The 20,649-nt window shown below is 44.3% G+C and overlaps 1 protein-coding gene across 7 annotated transcripts in view; it reads left to right on the top strand.

Annotated features, from left to right (window-relative positions):
- Positions 1 to 20,649, top strand: part of ehbp1 (EH domain binding protein 1) — a 133,416-nt gene that overhangs the window by 51,226 nt on the left and 61,541 nt on the right. For all 7 annotated transcript variants that reach the window (XM_076742572.1, XM_076742574.1, XM_076742573.1 and 4 more), the window contains 2 exons: positions 14,707 to 14,885; positions 15,762 to 15,810. In XM_076742572.1, coding sequence (XP_076598687.1) covers positions 14,707 to 14,885; positions 15,762 to 15,810 — 228 coding nt within the window. The remainder of the gene's footprint in view (positions 1 to 14,706; positions 14,886 to 15,761; positions 15,811 to 20,649) is intronic.

Below are 20,649 nucleotides of genomic sequence, written 5' to 3'. Positions count from 1 at the left end.
CCATTCTTTATGCTCATGAAACTCCCCAGCTCCTCATTTGAATATAGGTATTTGTTTATTGGGGTGTTTTCGTATGTTTATTTATTTATTTAAATTAGGTAAATCACGGCTGGGTCTAATTAAATGGCTGATGGTCACACACACTCACGGCAGGAGTCAGACCACTGGTGGGGAATGATTGGCTGGGGGTGTGGGGACGGGCGGGGGTTAAAAATGTGTGTGTGTGTGCGTGAGGGGGGCTCAATGAGCCTATGTGGAGCTTAAACACAGGGGGCTTAACTACAGCAGAGCGATCACAAGGGGGTGTTGACCCCTGGTGCACACACACACAGACACACACACGCACACACACAGACACACACTCTGTACAGTTGCTTGTACATACACAGACACACACACAGGTCCCTCCTCTCCATGCAGCTGGCTAGCTGACTGTTTTAGTGTAGCTGGGCGGTGATGCTGGCCGTCCATGTAATTATGGCACAGTGCCTTTATCACCCAGCTGCAGTTGCCTGTGACTGTGGGTGAGGGGGCCTAAACCCCTTTAATTACCCAAAGCCAGTGGCCTGTGGTGGGCCACACTTCGCCAAGAGATGCCCCTGCCTCTGGAGCTTGGGACGGAGGGAGGGTGGGAGGGATGCAAAGACTGAATTGTGGGTGAGGATTGAAAAGGAGGGGGAGAAGTGAAGGAGAATAGGTGGAAGATAGTGAAGGGTAGCGAAAAGGAGAGCAGTGGGGGGAAGAGAGGGAAGATGGCCAGGGAATAGTAGAGAGAGAGAGATAGGATGTTCACAGTAAACAAGGATAGGCCTACAGGATTTGTTGACATATACAGCTAGTGTGAATAGGTTTTTCTTTCTTATTCACACCAAGCCGTATGACTCACACGCACGCGCACACACGCACACACGCCTCAGCCATGTGTAGGCTGCGAGATGACCTTTGAATGTATGAAGTCAGAGAGGATTAAGAAGAGACATTCCCACTATGAGAGGCCAAGACGAAACCAGCACATCATCACACTGTGGACGTGTGCTGAGTGTGGATGTGTGCCTGTGCTCGCATGCATGTACGCATCTGTTCTTATAGTGTCGAGTATGCCTCAGGCTCAGTTCAGGGGGTATGTGCCGGGGCAGTTCTAACCTTCCCCCAAAACACAGCTAACCTCTACCTCTCTCATATAAGACATTTCGAGGTGTGTATTCTCCATTTCTATCTATTTCTACCAGCAGTTCATGTGGGCAGATAAACACACATGCAGACAACTAGGTCTAATCTCACAATGTGAATAGAAATTGATATATTGAAAGACGCTGCAGTCAGTTATTCATTTACAACCTGCCCTGAAGGGAATGAAATGTCTCGTATTCGCCTTGTCTTTGCTAACCAAAAGAGATTAGCGTGCCTTGTGTCCCATTTACATTTTACACATTTATTCAGTGTAAAGGTAACATGGACAAGCTTTAGCTGCTTGATCACTGTAGTTACACAAACAAATAGTTCAGAGCTGAAGGGTCAGAGCATTGGTGCTTGAATAGTGATGCTGTGAAAGGTAGGAATGGGAAAAAAAGGCCAAAGAAAGAAAGATCAAGACAGCAGTAGAGAAAAAGGATGTGAGAGAGGGAATAAGGATCATGGAGAATTTATGATGTGAGCCTCTAAAATACTAATTTATTCTATGCTGAAATTGAGAAGTGTCATATTTTGGCTCGGCTAAACTCTCTTGTCCTTGTCGTGAATTCATTCACTTGGGGAGATTTAGCATTCAACTTTGTCTTAGATGTAATTTTATCCTCCTTGTCATTGCATTAAACCCGCCCACTTCAGTGCCAGCCTGTGAAAAATCAGGACATCTACAGGACATATGGTGTGCACCCACTTACTCTGTACACAGGTATTACACATGTGGATTGGATTTACATTAAGCTCCAACAAAAGCTCAGAGCTCTGGATTTTTGCCAGTGGCACACATGTTCAGCAGTTTAGGGACAGGATAAGATGGCAGTACTGAACGACTCAAACACATTTATTGAAACGTGGGTTACCATTTGTGGGGGGGGTTTCTGTCTTGAGACCGTCCATGGGGGACCTGTGACAGCAATGCTTAGCAAATTCACATTTAGCATGCAGGAACGGTGGATAGAGATGTAAATGTAGATGTACAAGCTGCGGCATCTGTGGAGGTTCCATGAGTTTTCTTCTCCATGACGCAGAGCAGACTGCAGGTCTTTGCAAAACCCAGCAAATATTGTAGAGCACATGCGGTGAACGCAGTCTCAGCCTGAGGTGCTTCTCTACACGTTTCCGCTGTTAGCAGCTCGACCAAAGGAGGTGCAGGTGGTGGTCATCTTCACCCCGACTCACAAGCGAGCTTATTTCAGAAAAGCCACTTTCACCTTTTGAATATACATAATGTGTGTTTGCTACTTTAACTTGTTTTTGTTTGTATCTGAAATCTGTCTTCAGGTTGGTGAAGGTGGCACTTCAGTCTCTCATCAGACACTTCATGTCAGTGTGTCTGTCCATTGTCGTGTCTTTGAGATATAGATCCTCAAAGATGTCAAGTTTAAGTTTAGCATCTGTGAAGGAGCTGGAAGGATGGAAACGTCTGTGGGATTAATGTAAATGAACGGAGGGAGTTCCTGTTGGGCGGGTTGTGAGCTCTGTCTGGTCCGATTCAGTCCATCTCTTTTCCCCGGGGCTGATTTCACCCCTCCCAGTAATTCAGTGATCCTCTGCTCCTCCTTTTCTTTCATCTCCATCTCTATTCCGTAGTCAGACCGCTCTACACTTAGATGCTCTGATCTTTGGATTTTCATCAAGTTTCCGCTTCATGAATTATTTGCCTTATTTTCATATAAAGAAAAGTTGGAAGCTGGCATATGTCTGTGGGCAAAAGTTTGAACAAAAAGTTCTATATTAACTTCATATTTACTCAGAGAATCTTTGAAAGAGTAAAATGTCTTCAGCTTGAAGTTGCTGGCACTTAATTGGTCTGACAGTACATGTGCATTCAAGACTTGCAGGTTGCTTTATACAGGTGAGAGTATCATGATTGGGTATGAAAGGGGCATCCTGGAAAGGCTCAGTGGTTCACAGGAGAGGATGGAGCGTAGTTCACCACTTTGTGAACACATGATTGGATAAAGGATGTTGCTACATGGGCTCAGGAACACTTCAGAAAACCTGTAAACAAAAAAAAGTGAATTGATTACGTTCTGTTGTTATTTACTTTTTACTACGCAGCATCCCAAATTTTGGAATCAGGGTTGTAAAACAGAAGTTACTACAAAGCCTTTTGTTAATATCACCTGCTTCTCATTAGACAAAATAAAAAGAAGGAAGAAAACAGTCCGAACCATCATCTGATATGATGTCTTTACCACTTTTCCATCTGTTTCCCGTTCCTCTTTACACACAATCCTTCTTTCCAGAGGTGAGAAAGTGAACCAACACTAGAGGTATGTTTTCTTTTTCTCCTTCAGTTGAAGGGCTTGTGTGATTACTTATGTTAATCAAAGGGTTCAAATTAAATAGAGTTTCGCAGGATGTGAGAGCTCCTGTGCCGGGGGGAGGCAGAGGCCAGAGCTCTCCTTCCTCTCCCAGACTTTGCTTTCACAGCCCCTCCTTCAGTTCAGACTACCTCCAAATTGAAATTAGAATAAATTAACATTATTTAATTGAGTTCGCAGAAGGCTGCGATATTTCTTAATTAGCTTTCACCGGGGTTCGTGGCAGGAGAGGACCACATCCGCACATTTAAGTATTGCTGAGGTTGACGTGACGACTGAGGGATGTTTTTGGAGGACAGAGGGGAGCCCAAGAGACAAGGACAGTCATCTCTGGTCTTCTGATCTCTGCCCGTTCCAAGGTCTCTCGTCTTGTTATCATTATATCCAGCCCGAAGTTTTCCTATCTCTCTGATAACTTTGACATACCTTTAACAAAGAGTCTCCAATGGAGGACATAAAGAAAGTAAGACTTATGGCCTAATGCTTTTAAACAGTGCTTAATGTAATTTTCTTACGCTAAATATACATCAGTATTTGTCTCAGTTAATGATTGAATCCTATGTTTTCTCATATTTGCAAGCGCTTTTCTCAAGCAGCTATGTTTTATAAAGAAATGAGTGTGAGTTTATTCATTTTTTATACTCACTAGACATGGTTTTCAGTGAGGGTGACAAATTCCTTATTATGTTGACATTAAGTAAATCCAAATGTGAAGTAGGGCCAGAGTTAAGACCTGCATCTATAATATAGCAAATAATATCAAAAGTTCAGTGAAATTGAGAAAACACTGAGCATTGTCTTGCTTGATCAAAGTTAACTGGTAAATATGAAATCTTGACATCTTCAATGCAGACCTATCCAAATCCCCACCCCTATAATTTCGGTGCCATTTGCGTAGCTACTGTATATCATTACTGCTTCTCTTAAATTTCAGAACCTGGAATCAATATTCGCAGGAAAGCAGTCCTAGAGGTCCATTTCTGAGACCGAGGCATTGAAGACTCAGTGGCTCCCCTTGACCACATTGGCCTTTCCATAAGCTGTGTAATACAAGGAGAATAATCCTTGAGAGGCGTAAGGCTAAGTCCGTACCTCTCAGTGTCTGCCATTTCCCAGTGTGGACCCCTCCCCAACTCTTACTTGCAGTCTGAGAGTGGCCTGTCATTGGATCTTGTGGGAGAGAGGAGACCCAGTTTCTTCTGTCACGCAGTTTAGGGCCAATCATTGGGCTTCCTGTTGTTGCTGAATGCTGCAGGGCATCGCTGTCATCAAGTTAGGTAGAAAGGTCTAAGACGTTACCGACTACTCTTTCTGAGAAGTTGAAAAAGTTTACTTTTAGTGAAGGGTGGGGGTCAGTTTTAGGTTTGATTTTTGATTCAACTTATTCTGGGATAAAAAGTTAGAGAAGAAGAACTTGATACGCGATGTTGATCCTGAAGCCTCACAGGGCAGACATTGATCTGCTTAATCATGTTGAGCGAATACACACAAATATATGATTATGTATTCAGGGACTATTCAAAATTCAGTTGTATATTCGGTTGCGGTGAAGGACAGAGCGTGTGTGTTGTGTGTACTAATGTGCATCTTGTGTGTGTTTGTGACGGATACATTTTGATCCACTTCTGTAATGTGGCTATCATTTTTCCACCTCTTCCTCTGTTGGGTGCATGTCGAGTTCACAAGTTAAGCACTGCGAAGAGCTCACTCTCCTCAATACCCGCGCCGACTGGTGTAAAAGGGCCTTCCGCAAAGCGCCGCTTGTAATCTGCCTTTGGTAAGTCCTCCTTAGTTTTATCTGCCAAGGATTACCTCACAAGCAGCAAGCAGGAGAGAACGAGGGAGACGCAGAGCAAGAGAGAGAGAAATGAAAAGCAAGTCAAACAGAAAACGATGAAGATGGAACAAAATGAAAACAAATCGCTGTGTAATCTCTGAAAGAGAGACCTGCTTTAGAGTTGAAGGGAAGTTTCCCTCGCCACTCATTTAGAGAGGGAATTGACTAATCCCTCCATGATTGATGTCTGCTATGAGAGGCTCTATAGCAGACTAATAGGGCTTATGAGGATGACCAGAAAGTCCTCTGTGTGTGCGTGCCTGTGTGTGTGTGTGTGCGTGAGTGTGAATGAACCAAACCTTTTTGTCTTGTGTGTCCTTCTATCCAGTGGTCATAGAGGCCAGGGGTTTGAATGACATAGCGGCCGAAGAAGGAGTAACTTTATCTTAATCTGGTCTTAATCTGCCCCAGTCCTCCAGGTGTGTGTGGGCTTAAACCCAGAAGGATCCAGGGTTTTGGGGTGAGGTTTAAGGGGGCTTCGGGTGAGGAGATAGAAGTCCATGCACTTGAAAACTCCTTCAACCCCCAGAAGGTCTAAGACCCCCCACACACTCATGAAAACTGCGCTCACTTAGTCATGCCATACCTTATTCCCGTCATCCTTAAGTGGCCCCTGCTACATTTTAATTGAATTAAACCAACCGTTCTCCATAATTTAAAAAGGACCTTAGAAGTACCTTATGAATTAGTCTGAGTGATTTGTCTTAAAAATCGTGTGTGTGTGTGTGTTTAAGTGTGTGTGCGCACTCGTGTCTGTGTTTGAGGAAAGGAGAGTGAGTGTAGAAATGATAAGGCTTTAATTGCCTCTGTACAAAGCCCTCCAGCCCCCCCCTCTTTTGGACTGTTATGGTATGCAGGTGTGTGCTCTTATGTTCTGTAGGAAATACTAAGTGGCGTTTTTAGTGCGTAACTCACTGATGGCTGAGTGGGATCATTCCCGTAGCTTTTAATTGAGCTCTCTTGTAGGAGCTCAGTTGACCTTAACCAGATCTGATCATGTGCTCCTTGATCATAATGCACTGAGAACATACTGGACATCAAGTTTGCCCTCTCAATGTCGTCATGTTGGATCTTCTGTTGAGTCAGTAGCCCAGTCAGATGCCCAAACTTGAATCTTGTACTATCAGTAGATCAAAATTTCCATTCCTCCCAGTAGTTAAGTGCATAGCTGTCAGCCTTAGCCAACAGTGAGCTAGCATTAGCATGTTAACATGCTAAACTCCAGATGCCAAAAAAGAGATTTCTTGAGGCGAATGGTGGAGCAATGGAGGAGTATTAGGTGAAGTCAGTAACTCCAGCACCACCTGCAATGAGGAGACGGAGTGAGCACTCTGGTCCCCTTTTCTGCTTAATGTTCGAACCTCCTTTAAAGCATCGGTGATACTGCACAAACTGCAGCCTCACAGTCTAATCGCCTCTTTCTTTTCCTCCCCTGTCTCTTTACTTTCTTTATCGATACCTCCTTCCACTCTTCCTGGATGCTCCCTCCTTTTCTCTGCCTGTGAGTAGCATTTCCCCCACCACACCCTTCCTCCATCAGGATGTGTGTGTTGATGCATGCGTATTCTGATCAGGAGTCAAAGGGGTGACTTTGTAATTATGTTCATTTTAATTGGCTGTGCTATCACCCCTCTCATCACTTCAGAGCCCACACTGCACTGGACAATGGCAGCCTGTAGTTGGGGGGGGGGGGGGGTTGCACAACTGCTGTGTCAAGACCCCCCCCACAGACACACTCACGCACCTCGTACACGCACACACAGGCAGCCTCTTTACCTGTGGAACATAATTCCTAAAGTGGCCTCCTTAATGAGTTTTCCTTGCCCAGGCTTAGATTAATTGATAAATGGCGGCGTTATCGGCACGGCTGATCTCTGAATCCATTGCACCACTAATTTGTTTGTTGAACATGGCAGTTAAAGGAGATTAATACTTTATAGATTTATAAGAGCCCCTCCCCGCCTCCCTCTTCCTTCTCCCAAAGCTTATTTATTTATCAGAGGAAGATGAGGAGGTGGAGGAGCGAAGAGATTGATGGCCGCCTCCTTCTACTTGTTCCGAGTTTTTCATGATTTCGAGTGAAGTTCATTTGCAGGGCGAATGTGTAGTAACACACTCACCCTGGTCTGTCTGGTGATGACACAGCTGCTCCTTCAAACACAATCTGTCTAATCATAGTTAGACCGATCTGTTATTTTGCAGCAGATACATGAACTTGTCCGAGCTCTCTGGTGTAATAGTGACTGTTCCTCAGTGACCTCTAACATGTTTTTTGCCCGCTATCTCTTTTTTTATTGATATATGCACGAAAAGCCTGTATCGACAGCACAATCACTGACAAATATGCTGCATTCAAGTCACATCAGATTTGCTGTGGATCGAAGCTGCCAACACGGGTGGCAAACATGGCAGCGAGTTCAACAGCGTTCGAAGTGTGAAGTATTAATTGGACCTCGTGACAACACCAAAGAGCACCACAACAGCTGACCTGACAGTCACAGTTTTGAACGCTGGAGCCGACCAAGTAAACGTAAAAATGTTATTTCTGCATATCATGAATGCAAGATAGGTCGGGTGTGACGCAGCAAGGCTCACTTGGCGAGGTTACAGGAAGAGGCAAGAGGACCCAAACAGCCTTTGAACTCTCACTCTGAGCCGGTGACAGAAGGTGTTTGACACCTCATGTTGTGGGTAGTGGATGAGGATGAGACGGGATTGGTCGGAAAGGACTTTTGAATCTCTTCTCCTGGATCTGTTGTTGTCTTGTTCCTCACTGGGTCCCAGCATCCATACCATGGACACCCACCACCTCGCCCCTTTACCACACACACAGATACACACGCTGCATCTCAAACCTACCCACCCTTCGTGCCTTCCCCCCCCCAGCCAAAGCTAATTTGCAGAGGCGTGAGTGTGGGTAATGCTGCTGCCGTTTCCATGACAAGTTAAAGCCAGCGCTTACACCGCATTATGCCCCTGTGTTACACGTTAGGCGAGCAAGCTGGCGGGTGGGCACACTGCAAGCTGGCACAGTCACTCGTTTGTCTGCTGCCTCCTCCAAACTGTGTTATTTCATGATGTTTTTTTTTTTTTTTTTTCAGTGAATGGTTTTTATTTCAATTTCAAAGCCTTGCCTGTCCTCTCCTGTTCTGCCTTTTTTTCTGCTTTGCATGGTTATGCCTTTGGAGCAGAATAGGCCTTGGAAGCAAAAATGGTCCTGGAACAGGAAACCGCTTTTCCTGATTTTTGCATTTTACATCTCAGTAGCCAACTGCCGAAAGGCCCTCTGTCTTGGCCTGCAGGTTCACTGCTAGATGGGAAGCATATATGCTTCTGAGCGAATCACCAGCAACCCCCCGCCACCATCCTGATGAAAGCATTTACATATTTTCCCACTTTGTGATGTTTACACAAAGCCGTGGAATAAAGATTTGTTAAAAAACTGTGGAACAGACAGTCCAGTATTGTTTGGCTGCGCGGCATCTCAGCTGAGTGCCTTGCTCAAGAGCAGCAGGTTCAGTCTGCCACGTGTTCAACCTCCCTGCGCGCTCTCAGGTGTAAACGGTGATCACTCCGTCGCTCCATCTGTTCACACACATAAAATGAAGCCTGACTTAACTAAACAGTGTCACAGCCACACACACACGTGCGCACACACACTTTGTCTCACGGCTCTCTTTGGAAGGAGCCCCCCCCTCAGTGTGATTACAACAGTAATACGATATTTCCTTTGTATGTTAATGTGTATTATTTTTCATGCTACATTCGCTCTCCTCTCCTGCTCCAGCCTTTTGTCCCCTCCACCCCCTTTCCTATTGTTCCACCCACTCCACATCTCCATTTACATAATTGAACTTTTGATTGGACTTTGCTCCCTCCCCTCTGCTCTCGTGCAGGCAGCATTTGATATCCGAAGCATAATTTCATGGGTAAGATGACGCCAGGCGATCGTTCTCTTTTCTCTCTGTCTTGTCCTAATGCGAGGACATCGGACGTCGAAAGCCCCGATTAAACAAATTGCTTGTTTTGATTTAACGTGCAATTAAATAATTGAGCGTGATGATAGTTGGAGCTCAGCCAATCAGATGAGCACCCTCAGTAGCAGGATGGACAGGCCACTTAAGTGCACTAACCTTTATCCTCTTAAATGTGAACAGGTATTAATGTTTTTCAAGTGTGTGTGCATGTGTGTACATCTTGGATAAGCGCTGAGTGTGTTCGACTGTCTTTTCTAAACTATGTGTGGATGTATGCTTTCAATTCTCTCAGTGTCTGTCTGTCTATGAGCCTGCTGTTCTATCAGTGCATTACAAATGGAGTGTGTTTGGATGTACAGTATGTGCGCCTTTACTCTGTCGACCCTGTTGTCATTTGAAGTGAGTGTGTTTATGTGTGCTTTGCAGTGTGTGTGTGTGTGTGCGCGCATGGACTTTTTTTTTTCTTTTTCTTTTTTTTCGCCGTAGGCTCCTTGAGCGGATTACAAGTTTTAAAGAGTATGAGATTCAACACCTCCTCAAATCTGACACTGTCTGACACTGCTTTGAAGCCATGAAAGTGAGATTGGAAAGACACGGAAGCTCTTTTCTTTCCACAGAGTCGTGGGTTTATGTCATTGGGTTGAGGCCAGTTAAGTTTCCATTGAAGCGTCATGCCCCAGAGGGAGAGACAAAGCTGCCACTTAAAGTGTTTCACTTGTATCTTTGTCAAGACTCTGGACGGCCAGTTTTAATGGCCTCCGTGCTTTTAAGTCATTTAATTGTGTATAATGCTGCGTGCCTTTGTTTACATAAGTCCACCTTAATGTAGGCCATCGGGCTGACCCAGACATAGATTTTTTTTGCATTTCCTCACCAGAGTTTGCAATTGTCAATGCTGCTAAAGCGTCTGTCTGCTCAGTTGCTGACGTCGATCCGAAGAAGAGTGACCAAACGTGATGTCATCCCAGTTTTGATAGGAGATACAAAAAACATCAAGAAATCACAGAGATAATATTTGTTGTTACTGTTCGGATTGTAATCCACATATGCTGCAAAGTAGTTTTAGCCAGGAGTGAAACCATCTTTTCCTTCGTTGCCTACACCATCCTCGCCATATTTAATGTTGGTAAAGAAGGATTTACAGTTAGTCATAGTACTGTTCAACTCACAGTAAGTCGGTGGGTGTTTGCTAAGTTGCCCTATAAGGTATTGAGAATGACTTGGTCTCTCATACAGCACGGTAGATATTGGCACACTGCCTGACTCGAAAAGCAACAATTTCTAACCTACTACAGAATTGTTCTTTTGCTTAAGACTTAAGATCGACCTGTGACAATTTTCTAATTTTCCATATCATGGTTCATCCGCTTTACCCATGATCTCGAGTCACATTCTGTCCTCCCAAAATCACATTGCTGACACCAAAAATCCTCCTCCTGACACCAACAGGAACCTGGATGCTTCCATTCCCAGGTTTCTTCCTATCTTGTCATTCAGGCATTGTAGTGAGCTTAACCCCCCTTCTTTCTCTCTCGCATCCTTTCCCCTTCTTCCATTTTTTTCTTTCTTTTGCCCCGTCGGATGTATGTTGTTGACACTGAGGCATCAGGAATAATGGAATCTCTTGTCAGTGGCTTGTATTTTTTGCCCAGCCTGTTAGGGCTGTGTATAATAGTAGCAGAGAAGGAGGAAGAGGGGAGGTTATGTGCCACTGATAGTAATGAAGGTTGCCTTTTCATTTTTTAATATGGAATGTTTGTGGGCCGAGGCGATGCTCTCCGCTAATCCTACCCTCGAGCCGAGCTAGCTACATGGCTGTGTCAGTGTTACACACACACACACACACACACACACACACACACATCCAGTGACATTCACACAGACAGATAAAAGACAAACACACACTCACGCACACACAAACAATACATATATGTGCACACCTTCCTTTAGGCAAGACAGCAAACTGTTTGATAAGTCAGGGTGCATTTCTGCTCCTCATGAAAATTTCACTCCTCCCGTGTCTGTGTCTTAAGGAAATGCAGCCAGTTCCTGTAAAAGAAGATATGGTATTTGTTCAATATTTGATGGGTATGAAAGCTCGAGTGCGGAGATGCATTTGTAAACCTTTATCTGGAAAAGGAGAAAATGACATTGGGTCGGGTCGGGATGAACGTGGGGTCACTGCCAGTCACACGCTGTCGTTGGATGAACTCCACGTCCCTTTAAAACTGGTTTGTCTGGAATGAAGGAAAGGATCGTTCTCACTGACGCGCTTGTATTTCTGAAATGACACGTTTGCTTGGAGAGTTTTAAAGTTGAGTAAGACTGTGAGCTACAGTGACACCTGAAGCTGCTTAAAGCCCCGGATCCACACTCTTAACTTACATTTTACAATCTACACATATCTGGCAATTTGACTCAAATTTTCATTAACATATTATCCTCGACTTCTCCTCCATATGTAATTAACTGACGTTGGTCGTGTGTGTGGAAGTTGGGGGGTTTAACCTTTTTAAAGTGCATATTATGGTGCATGTTTATTTGTGTGTGCGTTTGTTTTCCTGCTGCTCAGACACCTGTATGTCGATAGGTGGGTGGGTGAGCCTTACAGCCTGTGTGTCCCACTGGCTAATGTATGTGTTTTTCCACTGGCTGTGTCACACAGGTGTGTATTTGTGTGTGTGTGTATATGTGCTTTCCGCCGGCTAGGGCGCAGGGTCTGCGGCACTGGAGTGTGCTGTGTGTCTAATTGCTTTAATAGCACCTGGTCTCTAATCCAAGGTAATTAGAGCGGCCAAATTAGACAGCTACTTTCAACCATCACTTGAAAAAGCAGAACGGGAAGGCCTGGAGGAACACCACTCACTCACGCTGAACCTACAAACACACACACACACACACTTTCTGAATGAGACACACAAAGATGGTGGCATAAGCAGGGGACGACTGGAGAAACAAGTTTTGTTCAGTCAGCCAAGAGCACGTAGAGAAATATATATGTTTCTTTTAAGATCAGAGTCCCCGCATTAGGTTAGATTAGTCAGTATGTGAGGTCCATTAAAACACTGACGGGGATCCTTGTTTACGTCGAGCTCTCTCCTCATCCTCATACAGTAATATGTTAGAATCGATATTGACTCCCAGACTTTTTATCTCTTTTTGTTTCTCTTCTTTTTTTCTTTCCTTCCATTTGTTTGAGTGGCACGCAGGCATTGTCGAGGCCACCTAAAACGTGTCTGGAGAAGCTGCGGGGAAAGGTTAAGGCCCTCTTTTAAAGCCGGAAATGTCAAGTGTCCGCCCCTCAGGCTCCCGCTACCGTCTCCCTGTACTGAGACTGCCGTAGGGGCCCGCATGACTCAAACACACACACACACACACACACACACACTGGTGCAAAGGTTAGGAGTTGCTATTAGAGATGGCCTCCAGTCTCTTTCATCCACTTTGGCCCTTGTGGCATCTCACGCAGGCTCCAGGCTCGCGGTCACAGGTTAAACTACAACAATGGAAGAGTAAGACACGTCCAGGTGCTTATAGACTTCAGCTAACTGACTAATATTGCTTTAGTGCCACTCTTTAGTTTAATCCTGTTGACATTACAAACCAATTATTTTTTCGTTTCTTAAAATCTGTCAACAGCAAGGGCAAGGAAGAATCTTAAGGGTGACAGGTTTAATCTTGTCACAGGCTTAAAAGCATACAAAGTTGATGTTAAGTTTTGGTTCAGACAGTCTTAAAATTAGTTTAGGATGGGAATTAAGTAGTGTGGTTGTACACTTGTAGGTCTCAGCATTAAGCTTTTGCACATCTCGTTTTATTCTCTTCTTTTTGGCCCTGAATAACCTTCTCCAAGTTGTCATGGCTTTGCAAGAGGCTTAAACATGCTGAAGTCATCACACCATCACCTGATAATACTGCCTCCCCATATTTGTAATGACAAATTTGTCTTGGCTCCCATCATGTCTGTGGCTGTCCTGTACTTGCAGTAGCGGTAATCCACCAACAGAGGGGGTTGGTTGGCCACCACAAGCATTGTTACAGGGCTCAGGTAGTCTCACTGCAGTGAGCTGTGAGCTCTCAAGGCCTTCACTGTATGTCTTAAGAAACTGGGTTAACTCGTTATGGTGGTCAATATCAGGCTGTGTAATAACATGTCTTCATTTCACTTTTCACTTTTAAAGGTTAAGTAAAGGTTTGATTTGCAAAAATCAAGATTAAACATCACCTGGTGACATTTACAAAGTGCTGCTGCCATCTAAGACAATATTATGCAAGAGGGTACACAATCAAAACAGAGTCGACATGACAGCTTAACTGCAGCGCCTGATGTCTGAAGTCTGGCTCTGTGTTCAGTCATATTAACAAAGAAAGTCTGTAATATGGTTCAGTAAAGCAGATTAGCATATTTAGCAAAATTACGCTGTATATTTTCCTAAATTTTTACATTTACTGAGGTTGAAAATTTCATCTTCTTTTGTGTTTTGACATTAAAGTCTCTAAAAGTCACATCAAACTTGATGAAACCCTGTTTTGTACCGTGTCATTAAGGAGCTCTGTCTCATTAGTCCTCCGTTAATGTCATTGTCTCGCACACAATAGTAATATGCACTTGGATTTCAACCACATTTCATAGTCTTTTTGATCACCGACCTCTAATGAATTTAATCAAATCTCAGTGACATTTTTGCCATTTCTCTCCAAAATGATCTGAGAGAATTAGCCCGTATCTGTCGCTCCATAACCAGATTAGTGAATAGCCAGCTGAATAATCAGAATTGCATTGGTTCTGCTGGCTGTCAGAGGAAGACCAGTGTCTCCACGCCACCAAGGATTTGTGGGATTTGGAGTCTGGGAGAGGAAAGGCTCCTAATGGTGAAAGCTTTCGACCCAGATAAGACTTCAAAGGCGGAGCTAATTAAAAAGATGTTTACATTATCCACGGTCATACGCTGCTTTGTGCATGACCCTTCATTATGGTGCGTGTTTGCATGTGTGCGCGCACGTGCGTGTGTGGGCTCATTATGTCAGTAAAGCAAGCTAATTGGATGGGTGGAGGTTGCTAAGTAAAAGGTTTTATTGAGAAATAAATAATGAAAGGAGCTCAGACGTGGAGGAAGTGGCAGTGTGGAGAATCTTAAAAGTAAAACTACAAACGCTACGTATGCAGGGTTTGTCGTATTCTCTGATGCTAAAAACACGTAAACGTCGTTCATGTTTTAGGGTAGATGGCGTTAGGAAATGAAGTTTTCAATGTGTTATTATTAACCTTTAGATTTTTATGGATATCAACGATGTACTTCAGATCGTGACGATAGATTAAAACCTTTCTCTCTTCCCTCCTCCTCCTCCTCCTCCTCTTCCTCCTCTTCTCCGCCTGCAGCCCAGCCCTGTCCCGAGCCCGGTTCTGGGAGGGAAGCCCAACGCCAGCCAGTCTCTGCTGGCCTGGTGCCGTGAGGTCACCAAGAACTACCGCGGGGTGAAGATCACCAACTTCACCACCTCGTGGAGGAACGGGCTGGCTTTCTGCGCCCTGCTGCACCACTTCAGGCCGGACGTAATGTATGAACACACAAACACATGCTAGGAGAGAGTTTCTGACAATGTAAGAGTAATATTTAAGAACAGGAAGTCAACTTTGGGTGGAAACCACGAGAGAAAGGAACTAAATAATGAAGAAGCAAAAGTTTCAGGTCACAGAAGGTCAGATGAAAGTCTGTATGTTCACATTAGATGAAGATTCTTCTCATTTGCCCGCCTTAGCATCAGCTAACCTGTCACCATGCTGTGTCCTTGCGTCCATCATTTGGCTCAGTGTGTTTGATTAAGATGACAGTTGAGTACGTCTCGCTTCATGCAGACTCAATCTGCCGTTCTGTGTTTGAATGCAGAGCTTCATGTTTGCTGCCATAACTCATCTCGTCATTCTTGTGTGTGTGTGTGTGTGTGTGTGTGTGTGTGTGCTTTTCAATCTTCTAAGTATTCAGTCTGTGTGTGTGTGTGTGTGTGTTTGTGTGTGTGTGTGCATGGTTCCTTAAATGTTTACTATTTAATGTATTTAACACTCAAAAGTACAATATATGGAAAACCTGCAGCCCCATCAAGAGAGCAGACGTGAAGATAATTGATCCAAACCACCGTGCTCTATGTACACCTGTGTGTGTGTGAGTGTGTGTTTATGCTTGTGTGCCTTTGCACCCTGGTGTGTTATTTTTACATATTTTCCACTCTATTAGTTCTGTTGATTGCACTGCTATGAAATTGCATGTTACAGTTCTAATGCCATTACATGTGATGCATATTTAAACACAACTCTTTCTCCGCTATCTCTCTCTTGTCTCCCATTCTCTCTCTCTCTCTCTCTCTCTCTGTCTCTCTCTCTCTCTCTCCCCTTTTTTTTCTCTGCCTCCTCCCCGACCCTCCCCACTATTCTTCCAGAGACTACAAGTCGCTCAATCCTCAGGATATTAAAGAAAACAACAAAAAGGTAAGAGGCAGCCACTGCTGGGTCCTTCACACCACTTAGCTCCCTCCCATCCACATCTCCATTTGGCCTTATTTAGAGATCTGCCATTAATCCCTGGATATTGCGTGTGTGAGTGTGTGTGTTTGTGGCAATGTATTGCTCATGTTGTGGGCACATACATCTGTTTACACAGTCACATTGTGGGGACTTGCCTTCCTTGTGGGGACAAAATGAAGGTCTCCATAATGTGGGTTTAGGTTAGGGTTAGGGTAAGGTCCCCAAAAATGATGCAGACACAAATAATGTGTGTGTGTGTGTGTTTGTGCTTCATGGTTTGATGGAGGAGGGTGGAAACACATGAAGCTATGGAAATGCATCTACACACACACACACACGCACACACACACACACACACACACACACACACACACACACACACACACACACACTACAGCCGGAAATAATGACAGTGTTCCTACGACGTCCCCCCTGCTGTGATGTGTGTACGTGGCCATGTGTGTACCCGAAGCATAACTTAGTCATCTGGCAGGTGAGATGGTATCTTAGCTCACCTGCCTGCTGAGAGCTTACGAAACTGCCTGTGCCATGTGTGTGTCGATGCCTGTGTGTATATAATAAGAGCGTATTTGTCTTGTGTTGATTAGACTGTTTAGTTTCTGCGTCAGTGTGTAGGAGGGGGTGTGCATGTGTCGTTGGTGCGCACTAGCTGTAGTCCGGGCTGGCTTGAGTATCACTGCCTCTCTGGTCTCATTCCTCTCCTCTCCTAACAAATTACAACCCACACACATGCACTTACTCCTGAAGCTCAACTGAATAACCCATTCACACCTATTTTCCTCCTTGCCCTGTGCCATCGTATCTGCACATTCACAGTTGGAGGTGCGCACTCACACACATTTCCCCCTCTGGCTCTTTGCGTGCGCATTTACTTTCTGCCATACACACTTGCAAAACACACAAATGCACGCTGGTGTTTTTCGCTTTCACTCTGCTACTACACACTCACACACGTATATACTCACAGTCGCCCTGTCCCCTCTTTGGCCCCGAGGGCTACACAGAACGATATGCGTCGGGTTCCTGCAGCTTGATTTCCTCTTCTCATACACACTCTGGCTCAGCGATAACCTCTGGTGGCCCTGTTAGGCATGAATGCTACCCTGTTGACAATAACCACAGTGCAGGGAGAGGGAGAGACCCAATCCCATATCTGCTAACTGCCCCTCACCCCCCTCCAGGTGCTCAAGTAGCCCTGAAGAAATTGGTTAGATATAAGTAATATGGGAATATGCCGTAGAAGGTGATACCTGGTGAATAGCTGCAGCACTGTACCCAGCACGCTGCGACCAGCTCCTCTAAAGATCTGCACCAGCTGCTGATGTACATTTGGCCAAGTGAGCTGTTCCTTTGCTGTGCACAAAGATCTCAAAGATAACTGCCAAGGTGCTCATGTAGTAGGGCCCTGTGATTTCTGCGATGCAGCAAACACAGACAGAATCACAGAATCAGCTGTAAAACGTGGAATATAAAGGAAATCTGCTAAATGTGGATGCAGTTCATAAAAATCAGGGTTTTCCCTACCATTGTAAACGTTTACACACACACACACACACACACACACACACACACACACACACACACACACACAGAGTCGTGTTGAAGAGCAAGACCTCATGAATTAAATGTTAAAACATAGAGTTTAGAAACATTAAAATCAAATTTAAGAAAAAATCTAATGGTTTTAATAGGACCCTAATACAGAATCTGGGGTACATACGTATACAAGCAGCATTTGGGAGATACCAAACTCTCTGTGTTAATGTAAGTCTAGTTCTTGTGAAATAAGTTGAATTGTGAAGGGACAGATTTTTTTAATGCTTTCCCAGAAGCATCCAACAGTCCCTACAGTCTGAAAATGTCCTTAAAAGTCATTTTCTTCAGTGTGTTAAATGAGTCTTTGTACTACAGTTACACACTAGATGGGTAAATAGATTTAATGTATTCCAGAAAGCATGAAACATATCTTTGTTTATCATGTTTGCTTTGCCAAGAACAGCTAGTAAACAAACCAAAAAATACCCGCCAACACATTTACACATTTCATAGAAACATTCCACTGTACCATATTTCAAGAGAACGAACGTAATTATATATGAATCACACTTGGCGTTGTAGGTGACTGTGATTATGAGAGCCAGTGGGTTCAGGTGAAAGGAAAAAGGAGCAATGCATTGTGTGGTTTCATGTAGCACCCTGAAGGTGTTTAACAGGAAGAGGAGGCTCATGAGAAACCACTCACATCAGGCACAGTGTGGCAGCTTCGGGATCTTAAAGAGCAAGAAGGGAAAAATGAGAGGAAGAGCAGGAAAGAAACGTGTGAAGAACAGAAGGAAAGATGGCCGTGAAGAGACACTGCTGGCCTGTCCGCAGCGTTGTATAGAGCTGCGTCACAAGGAGTTATTAGAATGTATAGAATTTATTGAATGGAAATGGAAATGCGTATAAAGGACAACTATCTCTGCTTTTCATGGCGACTTGATAGACATGCCCCCTCCTCCTTTCACAGTCTATCTGTGAAGAGTGATTGCAATGAGCTCAGACTGTGCTGAATTATGACAGATAAGGACAATCAATATTGGGGGTGGGTAGAAAAAACAGAGAGAGGTGAATATTTAGAACATTTACAGCCTTTGAAATGATCTGTTATCAGTGGAAATACATATGTATGATGATGATGATGATGATGATGATGATGATGATGACTGTGTATGTGTCCACATCTTCACCTGCATGTTGAGATCACCTGTGTGTCTGGACCGCTTGCCCCTTAGTCTTGTCTGTTTAGTGTGTGTGTGTGTGTGTGTGTGTGTGTGTGTGTGTGTGTGTGTGTGTGTGTGTAATGAGGCCAAAGAGAAGTCATTTGTCATGCCATCTGATAGCGTAGCACCAGGCTAAAGCTCCCTGAGCACAACCGTGAGGGGTTGGGCCGAGGGGAGGAGGTGCTGATGATTGACAACGATAGATAGCTGTCAGTCACTGAGAGGGAGTGGAGGGGGGGGGGGGCAGCGAGCAGCGGCCTGGGGCAGGCGACGTTGACATTTAGTCCAGACCAAAAGCTTTGTCAGTTGGCTGATGGAAAGTGAGAAAACTAGATATTTTCCAAAAAACATGATATTCATTTTGGGCAAATCAGTGTTGAGAAACACAGAAGATCAGTTCTACTGACAGGCTTCTTCCTAATGTAATTAACCAACCATGGGGCTGCCTGATGTAGCGGAAATGATTTATAATAATATTTTTTGTTAAGGTTACACATCAAAATATTGAGAATGTTTGCAAGATCACGAATAAGATAAATTGATTGCAATAAGCTGTACAGTGCAACAAACACAGCTACTCAAACATGTAAACCAGAACTTCAGCAACCCATGAAATTGTGTTTGATCATAATTTGATTGGAATCGTTCATTTCTATGCAGTCCAGATTCCAGAAAAGTTGGGACGGTGAGTAAAACGTGAATAAAAGGACTGTGTTTGTAGTAGAAATCTCTGTCATGAAATCATGTGTTCACAAAGCAGTGAGCCTCGCTCCATCCTCGCTTGTGAACGACTGAGCCTTCCCAGGATGCCCCTTTCATACCCAATCATGATACTCTCACCTGTTACCAGTCAACCTGTTTACCTGTGGAATGTTCCACACAGGTGTTTTTGGAGCGTTCCTCATCTTTCCCACCTTTAGGTGCTCCTGTCCAAACTTGTTCAGAATAAGCAGATATTTAGTATCAATGAAGCTGATGTGGTCAAACATTTAAGATATTGTCTAATATAGTGAAGTGTATAATATGATAGTAATAAAGTATAACTTTCTTGTGATTTGGGGGAGAAATGATAATCTCACTCTGTGTTTAGAGCTCTGTTGTTGTTATGTCTTTGGTCTGAGCCACAGACGGGGTAAGGAGGTGAGAAGGTGTTGAAACAGACCAGCCCGTTGCTGATGTTGGTGTTTTCTTGGGACTTTCTTGACGATAGCGAAAGCTGCATAGAATACCGCCGCCCTTATCCTTTAGCTGCAGTGGGCGCAGACTACAGGCTACCACCACAGAAAAAAACAATTGACCTAAAAATAACAGGTCTTCCCTCAGTACTCATCAGCGTCTCAGTGTGACATGATCCGTGCTCGTCTAGCCATAAGAGAAGATATAGAAAGAATAAATCATGACACCGAGGTCAAAAAGACTGCAGCGCATGTCAAGACCAACATCGACCCTGAAACAAAACCCAGCTCGAGAGCCTCCCTCCCTCCTTCCACCTCATACAGCTCTCACGTTCTCCCACTCGCTCTTTTCTCTTTCATTCTGTCCCTATTGAGCAGCAAAGTTGTCGCTCTCTTTCACAGCCTACCCTGGGCGAGAGGGGAACAATGTAAGCACACTTTGCTCCCCTGAATACTTGTTAGAAACCCAATCAGGCCCTCTTATTCCCCATATTCTTTTTCTTTCTTTTCTCTCCTTCTTTTTTCTTTCACGCTCCCTCTCTGCCAGGGGAAGGAGGTGGGGGGGAACTTAAACAGGCTCGCTGTAAAGGCAAACTCCTCTCTGTTCTCCCTTTTCTTTTTTCCCGCCGTCGGTTCTTTCTTCCTGCCTTGTCTCTGCGAGCACAAACACATACTTTCCATCAATAGAAAGGGACAAAAGAGGTGAGAGTGAAAGAGACTCGTCCTAACAAAAGACATCATAATTGATTGTAAATTGAGAAACATCTCTCAGTGAAACCACCTTCGTGTTTCTCTGCTTCTCTTCTCTTGTCGCCAGTTTTTCTCTCTGTGCCATAGAAACAAAT

Source organism: Chaetodon auriga, chromosome 11, assembly GCF_051107435.1.
Source record: "Chaetodon auriga isolate fChaAug3 chromosome 11, fChaAug3.hap1, whole genome shotgun sequence".
NCBI classification, from domain to species: domain Eukaryota; kingdom Metazoa; phylum Chordata; class Actinopteri; order Chaetodontiformes; family Chaetodontidae; genus Chaetodon; species Chaetodon auriga.
The sequence above is the reverse complement of the archived record's forward strand: the minus strand, read 5'-3'. Positions and strand labels throughout refer to the sequence as shown.